General features: G+C 35.9%; 1 protein-coding gene across 1 annotated transcript in view; it reads left to right on the top strand.

Annotated features, from left to right (window-relative positions):
• Positions 1-15,519, top strand: part of LOC118191015 (epithelial sodium channel subunit beta-like) — a 44,713-nt gene that overhangs the window by 5,596 nt on the left and 23,598 nt on the right. The window contains exons 2-5 of the mRNA XM_085807097.1: positions 1,390-1,507; positions 5,362-5,489; positions 7,320-7,441; positions 13,882-14,042. Of these exons, the coding sequence (XP_085663223.1) occupies positions 1,390-1,507; positions 5,362-5,489; positions 7,320-7,441; positions 13,882-14,042 (529 nt within the window). The remainder of the gene's footprint in view (positions 1-1,389; positions 1,508-5,361; positions 5,490-7,319; positions 7,442-13,881; positions 14,043-15,519) is intronic.

A 15,519-nucleotide genomic window follows, 5' to 3' on the forward strand; every position in this document is an offset into this window, starting at 1 on the left:
TTAAAAATAATCCGATAATCCCGAAATTTCATATGCAAATTCCTTCATATCAGGTATGCAAATGATTAGATTTTCAAGAACAGTGAATGTTAACTACGGCCATAGCTTGCATTTCTACTGCGCAGTTAGCATGGTATAAAACAGGTAATAATTGCTAACGGTTTATTTTTTCTCGATGTTAGCATTCTATTGTCCTACAGACACAACCAACAATGCCGTTACTACGTTGTAGAAGACCTTTATAGATAATTGGACGACTTCGAACGTGGTCTCCTGGTAGGGATGCGTGAAGCGGGCTAATCATACCGAGCAATAGGCTACCACTTGCACCCTACGAACAATACTTGCTGCAAGGTACTTTTGGGCGGAATCAAGGATCTGGAAGGTGAAGGTGCACATATGAGAGACAAGATCGAATGATTGTGCAATACGGCCAAAGTGCCCCACCGGCATCCAAACTGTCTGTTATCCAAATTGCTACAGGTTGTTCTATACCATATGTAGCAATTTTCACTGACTTACAGCACTTGGATGATGAATTGGTTAAGACATCTATTTTTAACCACAAAACATCGACTGAGTAGTATGAAGTGGTATCGTAACCGATCATCAGAGCTGTCAGCGGATGCACTTAGTATAGTGTTTGGCGATTACTGTTTTACCGAGGCACAGTGTTAACCCACTGTTTTTCAGAGACACACAACCATTACCCCTGGTGTGATGATGTGGAGCACTATCATTTACCACAGCAGGTCTATCCTGTCATCCTGAATACAACTTTAACAAATTAATCTAACGTGTTCTACAGTGCAGACGTGTTGCCTTGGTCTGTGAGATCATCCGACCTTTCTCCATCGAGCACGTATGGGACATGATTGGACGGCAAATCGAGTGTCATCCACAACTATCACGAATTGTTGTTTGATTTGACTGACCAAATGCAACAGACATGGAACTTAATCCTACAAATTGACATACGACACAATGCATGCACGTTTGCATGCTTGTATTAAACATCATGGCTACTACAGCGGTTATTACTGTACCACCGTACTGGAAGTGGCTTTTCTCAAGCAACTTTAACCTGTGATCTTGAAACATTAATAAAATTAATATGTATCGAGACAAAGGTTTTGGCCACATTTCATTCCTCTAATCTGATTTTTTCTTGGCGTAGGAGTTTCATTTTCATAAGTGTATACGTTCAATTACTTCTACGATTTCTAATTTAGAACTTTTTGTTACAGACAACTAATTTGAAGTTAAATGGTTTTTTAACTTCAAATAGGTTTGTGTCGACTAGGTTTGTGTACCTAGCGTTAACGTTATAGATTTTTTAGCCGATTTCTGTTGAGAATTTCGCAAATGTGTATTTCATCTTTTTTGTAGGATCCGTTCTTCACCTTACTGTGAGATTTATCCTGAGTACTGTGGAACTCCTGACTCTGATCCTAAATTTTGTGAACGATTTGCTGAATATTGTAAGCTTGTGAACGACACAAAGAAGGTGATGCTTCCATTATTTGATTTCCTATCTTTATGTGCATTTTCGTCCTGTTCTCAAATTCAAGATTTTTAAATGCTCATTGAATTCATTTTTAGTTTAATTTTCACTCGTGTATATTAAAACTGCAATGATTTAAAAATGTTTATTTCAATAACAAAAGTAATAATTTAAAAATTTGATTTTCAATATACTATGTTCCTGTACAATTATTCTATATGATTTCGAGTTACACATACAGTGCCATATTAACTGTTTATACTACTCCGTAAAAAATATATATCGAAAAATGATGACTATAAAAAATTAAGAAGAAAATGGAAAAATGAATTAACTAACCAAATTTAGCAAACCAAGAGAGAATTTGGACGAGATATCTATAAACAAAGTGAGCTCTAGCATACTTTAAAATGTGCGAATGAAATAGTATCAGCGGTGCCGTTCCACTTCCGCCCATCTGCCTGCTGCTGTTTCCATAAATTGGTTTTCAAGGGCATCTCTTTGATAGCGCGTGCGATCGAGGAAAAACTAAATGCTCTGTGTTACAGTAACCTACAATACAGTACGTTAGCTGCGTACTAGCGTATTTGAAAAGGTAAGGATGGGGGTAAGGCAATTCATACTGGAAGTGTATTTAATATTATTTTATTTAATTTGTTAATAAATTTATTTCCTCGCTTTTCTTTGGTGGTTCAGGTGCTCATGTACAGAAATAGAGAATCCGCCAATAGGTCTGAGTAACTAATTCCTAATTTTTTTCAACCGAGACATTAAATTCAAGTATGACTGAAGCAGTTATAAGCTGCATTGTAAACGAAATGTCTTAACGTGCACCCGAACGCAAATTGTCCAGGCTGCTGTCGATGAGTCACTTACAAAAGGTTGCATTGCAGCACTATGAAGTACTAGCAACCATTTTCAGCATTACAAGTTGAACTCGATAATTTTCACTGCTGCATGATCACTTGCGAAGAACAAAATTTCGTAATTGGATTCACTGAAATCACGTAATGTAGCTATATAATCACTGTTCAATCGCTGTCACACGTCTAGAAGTACTCGGTTAATACCCCACAACTGTAAAACAGAAATGTCTTTGCAATGTATAGTACGTCGTCTTTACAAATGTTAAACTGAAAAGTAAGTAGCGCCTTTTATTTAAATGACACAGGTTTAGTTACAGCGGCAGAGGGGCAAAAGTTTCAGTGTGGTGAGTTTATAAAATCAGCCATTTTATTCTAAATTCAATAGAAAATGTATATATGATCATTTTGTGTTGCAAATAAATAAAAACGTCTCATTATTGTGAACAACAGACGGCTCCAGCAACGAACAGCATTATGTACTAATAATGAAATAACAAGTAAATAGTTGCCAATGACCACGTCTCTTACAACGACATCATGCAAGATGAGTACTTTGACAAACATTTCTCACAAAGAAAAATTCTCTACGGATCCACACTACTGGCATCGCTACTAGTGATTCCCTTTACATGGGTTCGTGTAGATGGCAAAGTACAGTGAAACCTCGATTCGCATATGCAATTTCTTCTTGAAGGTTGTCGGTCGTCCGATGTGTTCTTAAACTGAAAGTATTTTCCCCATAAGAATTAATGTAAAATTAAGTAATCCGCCCCTAAATCACAAATGACAAAACACAATGCGAAATAGATAAAATGAACAAATTACTTTAATTTTACCAGTTCATGTATGAAAGCAAGTTGAGGCAGAAATGAAAAATGGTAAGAAACAGATTTTATTGTTTGGCTTATTGTTCTAGGGCTTTTTTTTTTTTTTTTTTTTTTTGTCTTCTTTCTCTCTTAACGTCTCTCGATTCTGTTTGACAGTTACTGGAGTTCTGTCTCTCCGACGTGATTTAATTTTGTCTACAATGACACTGATATTGAAAATGCTTGTGTTTTTCTACTGCTTTATCGAGGTGGCATTTCCCAAGAAATTCTGCAGCTTATTCCATTTCACAGAGATTCGAGGATTAGCTTTCTGTCTTTCTTAGTCATTTGAATATCTTTTTTAAATAAGCGCTTTGTTTGTTTGTTCTAAAGTTTTTCCAATTCATCAGAGTTGAGCTCATTTTTGTGATCCTTTAATATTACCCACATATTCCCTTAATATACTCCCACATTTTTAACTTTCAAGCCCTTAGTTTTTAATCTATCTTTAATATCACAGATAAAAACTTCTATCTAAACCGTCAAAATCTGTGCCTGTAATGCAAACGTGTTCCCGTCAAAAGGGGTCTCGAGAAAACGGTGATAAAAATCTCATTACGAAAGGAAATAAAACCAAATTTTTACATGATTAAATAATAAAATACATTACAAGAAGTGCTGGAAGTGACCTCCCGCCACTTTTATACAGTTCAACATGTCGCTGCATATCTGTGTACGTTGCTCCCAAAGTATTACCCATCATTGCCTGGATTTCACGGCTTATGTTCTGACGTAACCAGTCAATGGTGCGTAGTGTGTACTTGCACACGTTACCTTTAGGTTGATCCCATAGAAACGTCAAGGGCGTCAAGTCTGGTGACCTCGAGGATCATGATGCTTTAGAAATCCCTTTGTCAAGGCAAAATGATTTCACCTTAGTCATGCTCGCTATAGATGTATGGCTTGTGAGTTAACGTTATCCTGACAAGTGGAACCACGCTTTATCACTGTGCCACGCGTACTGCAATATTTCTTGTCTTTCAGCGAGAAATCGCTGAAACCAGTGACAGAAAGTTAAGCTTTTATGACTGTCAGTTAGTATCAGTTCATGAACTATTGTAAACTTGGAGAATACTGGCCTGCTTTCTTAGCAACTCTTTCACATGTGCTACGCCATAATCCAGATTACTGTGATAAACGGAGCAGAGACTTTGTGGGCGAGGTCTAATCGTATCTTTACATCAACCATACTTTCTTCAGATAATTTTGGAAGCCCCCACTGTATTGATATTAACAATGTTGCCTTTGTCTTGAGCTTCTTCACCAATCCTTGAATACAGTGTTTAGATAGTTTACGTCGACCACCGAAACGTGCGAAAAGCAGTCGTTAACATGTCTTAAAGGAACCACTTATCCAATACTGTTTCCAAGAAAAACGCTTCCTTTCACAATATCGATACATCGTCAGAATCAAACAGGACCGGAAGAAGCAAGTCGCACGGAACACCACGAACAGTAAGTCACGCTACACTGAAACACGAGGACCACACACAGCTCGCGGAATCTCCTTGTTGCCACATTTCACAGACTTACATTGTTGCCACGTCGACCAGTTAATACAGAATACTTGCCGTGAAATACAGGCAGTGACGCCCGATAATCTGGCAGCAACATGCAACGCCATGTTGAATTGTATGCAAAGGGAGGGAGGTCACTTCCAGCACCTCTTGTAATGTACTTTGATTTCCAAACATAAAGGTATATCATGTAAAAATTTTGTTTCATTTCCTCTTGTTATAAGATTTTTATCACACTTCTCCCGAGGGCCCTTTTGAGTGAGACACCCTATATAAATATGACATAATTTCCTCCAAGTTATTATGGTCACTTGCTGCAAAGCTTAATAGTGACAATTAAGCTTTGGAAAATATTAAACTGATGTTATAAGAAATCTTTGAGTATTCATTCTGTGTCAGAAATTACCTCAAATCTTCTTTGAAAAACATTTTCTGTCGTTCCTTGTTAATTACTCGAGACACTGTTTGTCATTTGAGACGTCTGTTGTTCAGAACATTTGTTTGTAAATTATGCGCCATGATGAGAAGCATTCGTTTCTCGAGGTTCCTATATCAAATCATATATATGTTTTTCCTTCTAAAAGTTTCATTTTTTATAACTACCTTAGGTTCCATTGCAGCCTGTAGATTTTTTCCGGCATTTAACAAGATATGAACAGCAAATTCTGGGACACCAGTATGAAGCTTTAGTCCATAAATGCACCATAGAAACAGATGACTTAGAGACGAACTGCACGTAAGTCTTAAACCTAATCTCTTCATTAGAATTCAGTGGATTTAAATCAGCCTACCAGACGACAAGTGCTCAACAAGGTCAAGGTAGTGCGACGCAAATTGGATGTTGCTAGAGTTATATCGCATTTCATTGTAGTTCCTGTTGTAAAGACATTAGGTATTTTTGGAAGCAGGCAAGATGAAAAATTAGCAACGTCTTCACCGGGAATCGAACCACGGACTTCTCAATTACGCGCTGAGCGTGCAGACGACTAGACCACGAAGGCTCGCTAAGAACGCGGTAGAAATACCTGATTTACTCCCCCTTTTAAAGGGAAACTGGGGTTTTTAGGGGACCTAGTCGCCAAACCTGGGTGAGGAGAATCATCATCGAACACACTTTTAGTTCGGGCGCCACTGTAGAGACATTAGGTATTTTTGAAAGCAGGCAAGATGAAAAATTAGCAACGCTTTCGATGGGAATCGAACCGCGGACCTCTCAACTACGCGCTGAGCGTGCAGACCACTACACCACGAAGGCTCTGTAAGAAGGGAGAAATACGTTATACTGAAAGTAGACAGAAATATTCCAAGGTTGATGGAAAGTAACCAACAGCTTTAGTCATCCTGCTATCCAGGATCCCAGCAGCTACTTTTTCTTACCTCGAGACCACTCCGGAAATTCTAAACTTTAGTAAACTAATTCTAAACTCAGTACCAACTGTTGACAGAATCTTTCTCACAGTAGCCTCCTGAGAAAGCAATAATGACCTTTTCTTTCTAGCAGGGTTTCATTCCATTTCTTTATCTTGAGATGGTCACTCGCCTTCTAGCTGCCCGGTACACACAAGGGAAACTTCTAACTTGCTCAAACCAATGGCGGTAATTTCTCACCCATCTCTTTGATTCTTCCTTTCCCTGCTATGTGCATTCTGTTATCTCGGCTGTCCACCATCCTCTATTCTTTGCTAGCCGATATATTTATTCATTGGCAAGCCTCATTGTCATTACCAAATATGAATCAAACTTTCTTTCGAAAACAAAATTTTTAGACTTTATGTTCAGTATCCGTCGGATGAAGACTAAGCATTCTCATTAAATGCATTATTTTACTGCTTCTGGAACTTTCTGTATTCTCTGGAAACTGATGGATAAGATTTCAGAAACTTTGAAAAAGGATGAGTCATTTTTAAAATCGCAACGCCAAAGGAGAAGAATCCGGTGTAATTCTAAAGATCCAACAAATGCTTCTCTCGCATTGTCCAGCCATTAGTGTAATAAAAAGAATTCGTGGATTTCTTTATCTTGACAATCCAGAAAGTATTGCCACTTGAAGTAAATGTTTGCTGCAAACCCCCTCCGCAATCAATCCCGTGAAATAAATCACTACGTCGTGTATACCCAAATCTTCCCTTTAGCGTTAATTTACAACGGAACAGTAATCGCAAGTTGCTTTTCTTCCACCATCTTACAGTGCCATTTTGAATAGCTCCTTTTAAATATGAGATTTCTATTCTTTACGTCTTCAATTTCTCGCAAACTAATTCTTAAATCAGCAGACTTGACGTAATTGTTTAATTTAAAATGATTCAAATATTAAATTGAAGTCAAGATCCAAGATCAGACTGAAATTTCTTTTCAATCCTTTTTATATTCTATAACGTTTTCTATAACGTTTTGAAACTTTAATGGTCTCTTCGAGATGTTAACTAATTTGAGGTTTTCAGATTTTAATTTAATTTTATTTGCAAGTTTTATTTCAATATATTTTAGAAATAAGTGTCCTTTTTAATTGTACTAATAATTACTTTTATTAGTATCTTCTTCAAATCTTTTATTTTCGTCTTTGCAGTTCGAATCCAACATTAGTGCCAGCTTTGAGTTTTTCTTACGAGATACCTTTCAACTGCTACATGATGTATTCACTTCAAGGAAAACCATATGAAAATCCAGAAGTTGTTCCAATATCCACTAGTAAGTTATATCTCAGAAATGTGTTTGTTTTGAATCTAAAACACTATTCTGATTTATTTATGAAAGTAATTCGAAACCGTTGGTTAGAATATCCACATAATTACAAATTTAAAGAACAATTAAGTTTTTATTTATTTTACTGCTGAAATGGCCAAAATGCAAATCGCATTAAAATTGTTATATAAAATCGTTTAGAAAATGTTAAAATTACCTTCGTTAGGTGTGGTGGCCAGTGGTGCTGGGAGTCATATCACTGGGCTTGGATTCAAGCCCCGCAGAAAGCATGGTTGTTTATAAATGCACAGTTCTTTTGCTGGAAAATGGCATTTAAAGAACTGTCAAACTAAAAGTCCTCTTTAGAAGTTAGTGGCAGAGAAGGAAAGGTAAGAGATCCTTACAATTAATCCTTGGATTCATAGCCCAGGAAACATTCTCTTTCAAAACTGAGAGAGAGCTAACTGCACTTATGCAGAACAAAATGATTTGATCAACGAACAGGCCACTTCTTCTTGGACACAATTAAATGTGTTGATCTGATCTGGAGTATGTACATATCAAGAGGAATCAACAACATTATGTCTGGGCGTTTTCGTGGTTTTCCCCATGTGTAACGTGTATACGAGCCAGTTTCCCTTAGAATAGCCCTCCACGAAGGCATCCCTCCTCTTAGGCAGATAGCCCTCGAGGCTTTTCCATAATCACACACACAACATTATGTCAAAAATTAATTACAGTTCTTTTTATTGTTATTAGGAAATTACAGTTAATTTATTTTACAACTGAGTAATTCAGTAAGGTTATTGCAGGAGGTTATCATAAAAAAAGTTTTGTAAGATTGAATGACAACGTGAGTTAAGAACTTGTCATGATTATACGGCACACATACACAATATGCGTAATAATTTCTCAAAGGTTAAGAATTTAAAAATCGATTTCGCATACAATCCCGCCTTAATCATTTTAATGTCAGCATTTTCGCAGTAGAGAAGAGTCGTGATTTCATCTAGAAAAATTCTAGCACACTCAAAAAGGTTTTCCTGAATCCTTCCGCCCGCCGGTGACCTAGTAGATAAAACCACTGATCATTAGTAGTTCAAGTTGGGTTCAAATTTCGGCAAGCATGTTGGTTAAATGGGCGTTTCGAAAGGGCTTCTCTGTATGTGTAACTCGAAATCAAATTAATTTACCGTAGAAAGTCTACTATGAATTCATTTCGTTGTTTTGACAAGTAACTCTCATATACTTAAATATTTACTTAACTTAAATCTTATTATTAAAAGATAACATATAAGAGCTATTTTTTAAACTTCCCAGGAAAAGTCGTCAAGTCAAAAGGTTCGTAAAAGTTTCATGTAACAAATAAAAACCTGGTTAACTCTCTTCAAACTAACCGGAGGAGTTTTGCTTTCTTCCTTCTAAAGTTTGAACTTGGATTCTGACGAAAACAAAAAATAGCCAATTGTGCAGTTGATTTCTGGTCTCAACTTCAGATTGCAAGCGGGTCGAATGGACGATATGAAAACAGCTGATGGAACGGATTTGTATTTTTTTTATTATTATTATTAAAATGAAACATTTTGGTCAACAAAATAAAAAATATTTTAACTAATTTTTAAATTAAGTTTACTAAATATTAATTAAAACATACGCATAAACCATTATAGTAAAAATGTAAATGAGACAGCTTCAAGTTTATATTTACTTTCTATCTGAAATCTAAAGTTTGGTACTTGCAAGACATTTTTATTGGCTACTGTTTGCAATTCAATTAATTAACAGCTAAATACACTCATGTCCATAAATTAAGGATAATTCGGAGTCACACGGAAATCGAACTCTAAAATAAATACATCACCTGTAAAATCACTACACACATCTTCAAGAATCATATGCAAATTTCAGGAAGTAACCAGATGACACCGATGGTACGTCACAATGACGAGAGTGTAAGAGAGTGATATATAAGGAATACAGGCAAAGAAGTAAAATTGTTCGCAGGCGCTTTATAAGCATTTCAGTGCAATAACCGAATAGTTATGACACAAAGGACGCATTTGGATGATTTTTTACGTGGTAGAATTATCGGCCGTTTGGAATGTCTGCGTACATAACTGGAAGTATCAGACGAACTTGGAATTGCCCAGAGTGTCATCTCCAGGCTTTGGCAACGATTCCAAGATGATGGTAATGTGAGTAGACGTTACAGCACAGGTCGCCACAGAGTTACAACGCCGAATGAGGACCAGTATTTGGCAGTTACTGCCAAAAGAAACAGGCGGAGCACAGCCTCAGACCTGTCTCGTCAGCTCTCTTCAGCCACTGGTACGACAATTTCAAGACAGACCGTGTACAGACGCTTGGGGCAGATTGGTCTATATGCTCGTAGACCTGTCAGATGCATTCCACTTACTGCAACTCACTGTCGCCTGCGGTTAGCCTGGAGTAGAGAGCATGCATCGTGGACACCGCAACAGTGGGCTTGTGTAATGTTTTGTGACGAGTCCAGGTTTAGCTTGTAGTCTGATTCTCGCCGGACTTTCATATGGAGAGCTCCAGGTACCCGTTACCACCAAGAAAACATCATTGAACGACACCGTTACGGTGGTGCAGGAGTGCTCGTTTGGGGTGGAATTATTCTGAGTTCCAGAACTGACCTGCATGTTCACATTGGAACCATGACAAGCCAAATCTATCGGGACGTCATTCTGGAACAACATGTACTTTTACTTCGGGGCGCCATGGGCGCACAATTTATGTTTATGGATGATAACGCCCGTCCTCACCGTGCAAACATCGTAAGCGAATTCCTTCAATCGGAGGATATCACCAGTATGGACTGGCCAGCATTCTCTCGGACTTGAATCCAGTAGAGTACGTGTGGGACATGCTTGGCCGACGAGTTGCAGCCCGTCAACCTCCTCCTATAAGTCCACCGGAACTTCGGAGAGCATTGCTTTTTGAGTGGTGTAATATCCCCCAAGATCAGATCGATAATTTGATACTCAGCATGCCTAGGCGTTGTACGGACTGTATTGCATCGTCTGGGAGACATACAATGCATTAACAATCATACCAACCATGTAATATTGTTTTTTTGTAAATAGGTTTTTTTTTTGTAATTTGCTCCAGGGAGAAAAAATCGCTAATTTTTTAATAATATCAAACATATAGCATCTTTTTTTACTCTTTACCTTTTGTTTAATAAATGAGCTTTACAAATAAGTCAAATTTGTTTTGCTTCTAACTCTTCCTTTGCCTAATTTTGCATTATCCTTAATTTATGGACATGAGTGTATTAAGTTTTCAGACTTATATTTATTTGAAATAATTCTAATATGTTTACTTAATCATTAAATAACTTATTTTAAATTAAACTAAAGGCAATCAAATTATGAAACCGTTTTAAGGTTTTCGAGAAATCTCTCTAAAGGGAAACGAAACCTGAGAATAAATAATGACAATCTTGTCTGTTTCTCTTATTTATAAAATGTTCCTTTAAGACATAAATAAAAGCTCAGATGTTTGTGTGTACATAATTATTAAACTTTCTCATTTCCTACTATAGCTTGATTTTTGATGGGCTTTAGAGTCTGCTAAAGTTTGCAGCCTTGGAGAAAAATTAATTAGAAATTATATTCATTATGGATTGTAGATGCTAATCTGTAAATTGCGTTCTTTTCTTTTAAATTTTCAGCTGTGAAAAAAAGAGCTGTACACAAACAACATTGTTAAGATAAAAAATTCGTAACTGGGCGTAATATATTTTGATAAATGCGAATAAAAGTTAATCAAATATGTATCTACCTGTCTATGTATCTAAATATGTATGTTGCATTGTAAAGTTATTAGCTCCATTTAAAGAATTTCTGATGCATTATTCATGCTTGGTTCTAGTTGCGAGGAAAATAACGTAAACTCAGATTTCAAGTAACTAAAATCTTAAAATCTGTGCAACACCGTTTTTGCGACAAATACGTAACTGAAATATATTCGCGGACTGGAAAAATCTGCTACGGTTTGAGACAGCTGAATTTATCGTATAACACTGGATTGTTCGGAATGTTTATTTTATACACGTTGTGTAATTTCGCGATGTTTAAATCTTTTGACAGGTATATTTTCTTACCCTTTTTTAAGGAAAAATGAGACTTGCTCTTCTTGAGGAAGCTGATAAATTCGGTTATTTTAGAAATAATTTTCACAGGAATTGCACGTTTTTGGTTTGTATGCTTTCCTCTGGGGCCTACCAGTGCTTCTCCGTCAACGGCCAAACCTCCTCTTATTTTTGAACTGATTTGTTTTTTTGGTAATGCTGTGGAATGAAGCATAGTCGTTTGAAAGCTTGCACGTCATTACGTTTCCCCTCTTGGAAGCAAGGTTCTCTGTAAAAATATGACGCATTGCGTGAAGATCCCTCATTCTCCAAACTATAACGTCATCTCATCACTGACAAAAGCATTATAAGACCGGCGAAATAATGATTTTGGATATTGTAAGTTTATTGAAAACTTTAAGAACTCTTTGTTTTTTTCAATATCTCGAATCAAAGAAAAGAAGCAAAAATATTTGCGCTTACAGTCATGTCCTAGCTCTTGTGGGGTTGCTTTTAAAACTTTCATAACATTGCAGATCTCCCCATTTTCTTACTATTCTTGTCAGAAAAATCGGAAAATAAATCGGAGCCCTCACTATAATCTTCACTTTCCATGTTCACATGCACTGCTGAAGAATTGATGAACGAAACAGACAACTCGTCATTATAAGAGACAAGAATAAGTTTAATAAAGGAAGTTGGACATAAATGCTTCTTTACTCTTGAAACGTGGACAAAAATGTTTTTCCCCAGTACGCCAAATCTTTCTGTGGTTACAGTTGTGAACATGAATACTTTTCTCCTGAAGCAATTCATAATGCAAAGGCTATTCTTTTTTCCCACTAGACAGCATTCTTACTTCAATTTTCACTTTTTGCTTCCTTGTACGAAGTAAAAAGGAAGTATTGTAATTTCGAAAAGTTTCAGCATAATATTTAAACGAAAATATCAATTTTGACCTCTATCGAATGCAATTTAGCGATGTTTTTGTGTGACATCTGTACTTAAGGGCAGAATAAAAGACTCTTTCCCCCCAAAAAAAATTATAAAACTGATTTAAAATGAATTCTAAAGAGAATTTTTTGTGGCATCTGTACGTACGTACGTATCTCGCATAACTCAAAAATGAGTAGGCTCAGAACGTTGAAATTTTATATATAGGACTGCTGTAACATGCAGATGTGCACCTCGTATTTTGGTTGCAATCGGCTGCATCAAACGCACATAAATATATGTATATGTATATCCGCTCTGTTACCCTACTCAGTGATCTCAGTTTCTTTACTCTTATATGTTTGTAAGTTGTGCATTTTTTGCTTTAAAAATGATTGAATTATGTTGTTCTTACCTTCCGGTTCAGGTTTTTATGCCTTTAGTAAATCTGCATACAATATTTGCGGAGTTATCAACAATTAAAAGTTGCTTTAATTCCGTGCAGTTAAACCTAATTATTTTTGCGATGGCGGACACGTTGGTTTACATTTCAAACTTGGCAAAATAGCGGATTTGTTGCCAATCTAGAGAAACTAAGCTTCGCAACAACATAGATAACACCTTCTTTTATTATTGCGAATTAAGTCATGTTTAATCCATTCTGGAATTTAATCGAGGAAATAAGTGTTTAAGATTTACTTCGTAATTTTTAAGATATTTTGAGTTTTTATGTATTTTTGCCTTGTCGAGAAGTGAGAACTGAATTAATTGAATGACAAATACTGAATCGTCTGTGAAAAACTGTTTCTTTTTTGTTTTGTTTGCTTAATTTCTTTTATATATCGTTCTAGATTTATTATAGTATTTGAATAGAACATGTGTCAATGATTGGCTAATTCTTCAAACGATATAAATTTATATGCATTCTGAGTTATAATATGAACGAAATGTAACGCTGTTAAGTGAACCTAGCGCCAGAGTGTCGCTTGGTGAACAAATATAGTGAGTTTTAAAGAGTGCATTTATTCTATGTGGTTTATGCGCTATCGAAGAAGTAGATTTAGTTCAATCCAATAAGTTTAAATGAAATTCAAGAAAAGAATGCTTATAGTTTAATATTCCGTACAAGGAAGTCATGTGGTGTACACATCAGATTTTTTTCTCCGGATATGCATATCACAAAAACTAGTTTGTACATGCACAAATACTTCTTAAGAATGTAGTCAATCATTTAATGCCTGATATTACAAACGTAACTGAAATTACAGTCTAATTTTATATTCATTATTATCTAATATATCCAGTTATATTTATAGAATATAGAAGTTATTTTAAATAGTGAGAATTCCTGTCAATGGGAATTTCTCTCTTCCTATATTGCAGCAAATTTTAACTTTGTACACCACTCTTACAGAAATTCATCTGGAGCTGAACCTTGAAGTTGCCGAATATCATCCATCCCATTTATCTCGTGGTGCACAACTCAGCATTCATTCACCCTATCATATTCCCTCACCGGTCAGTGAAGGGTTGTTCCTGAATATGGGCACTGTATATCGCATTTACGTCAGACTTGTAAGTATGTAGTCCTGTGTGTTTTTTAAAAATGCTTCTTGCAAGTAGAACATCTCTCATTATTCTGCTGTTTGCCATGTTTTCAAAAAGACCCTGATACATTAATTTCTTTTTGCAGAGGAACATATTTTCATTTGATGAATTTTTGTAAGATTTTTTTTCTTCTTGTACAAGTTCAGCAAAACATTTCTGTTTGGATACTTCCATTTCATTTGTTGTTGATATTTCTCCAAAGAGTTTCCTGGTTCAGTAGAAGCCCAGAAGGTTCATCAGAACTTTGGTTATAGCAAAATGGCAAAAGTCGCAGAAATATGAGTTATAAAAGAGTTAGAGTGCTGTACACTTTATCAATGCATTGCATATTGATAGGATAATGGTTATGCAATAGCAACAAAGCCAGCATTGATTCACTTAGTTCACAGAAATGATTTGTTCAAAATATTGGTTAAAATAAATACAAACGCAACCTATATGCTAAAGTTTTTGCGACTCTTCTTTTAATATTTTCGGTCCCCACTTCTCTTCTGTAACTTTTTTTATAGTTAAAATATTACTACCGCAGATTAGTATGGCTGATAAAAGTGATAGCCAAAAATTTGCTTAAATTAAAAATGAATAAATAAATAAAATAAAAAAATTCTGAAAAGCTTTCAGATTTTATATTACGCCTAAAGGGGCGTTTTTATAATTTTTGTGTGTTAGTTTTATTTATTAAATATGTTCTTCGCATTTAAACCGTAAACTTAAATTCAACAGCAATATCACAAAATATTTAAAAAAGCACATCTTTAGAATTTTCAATACACAGTCTCGTACGCTGGAGATAAAAATGCTTTTTTTTGTGCCCCCCCCCCGATAGTGGTGCTATTGCTCGCTTTGAAAAACCATTGAGTTTGTTAATTAAAAATTCATTAAAGTTTTACAAAATATGATATATATAATAAAACAAATTCCAAATTCCAAATCTGGGCTTCCAGATGTCCATATTCGAGTTGAGGACTAATTTATATTTTAGAGAATTTCAACTTGGTACGATGAGGAAATCTAGTAGCATTGCATCATGGCATGAGTGCTGGTAATACACCGATGGCGAAGTAGCTGACTGGAAATGATGGACATACTGGTCGCATCTTTCTAGATGTAATTTTTGAAGAGTCACGAATCACTTGTTAATTCAATCATATTTTTATTACTTGTTGATTACTCTATTCAGACACACATCTTATGGCATAAGACAGCACAATTGAGGCAATCTGCACTCCCCAATTTTATACTACGCAATCCCATTTTTAAACAGTGATGAAATATAGCCATGCGTGAGACGTGGCTTATTCAGACATAAGCAAGTAGCAAAAGAGAGTAACGTATATCGGAGGCCGGAGTATTTTTATAATCACATTGCGTTTTATTTTAATCCTGCACAGCGAGTGGACAAGAGGTTTCTCATTGCGGTTATTGGAGGGAAAATGTAAGTCCT

Source organism: Stegodyphus dumicola, chromosome 1, assembly GCF_044657685.1.
Source record: "Stegodyphus dumicola isolate Sdum_Otavi_A_Nest chromosome 1, ASM4465768v1".
Lineage (NCBI taxonomy): Eukaryota > Metazoa > Arthropoda > Arachnida > Araneae > Eresidae > Stegodyphus > Stegodyphus dumicola.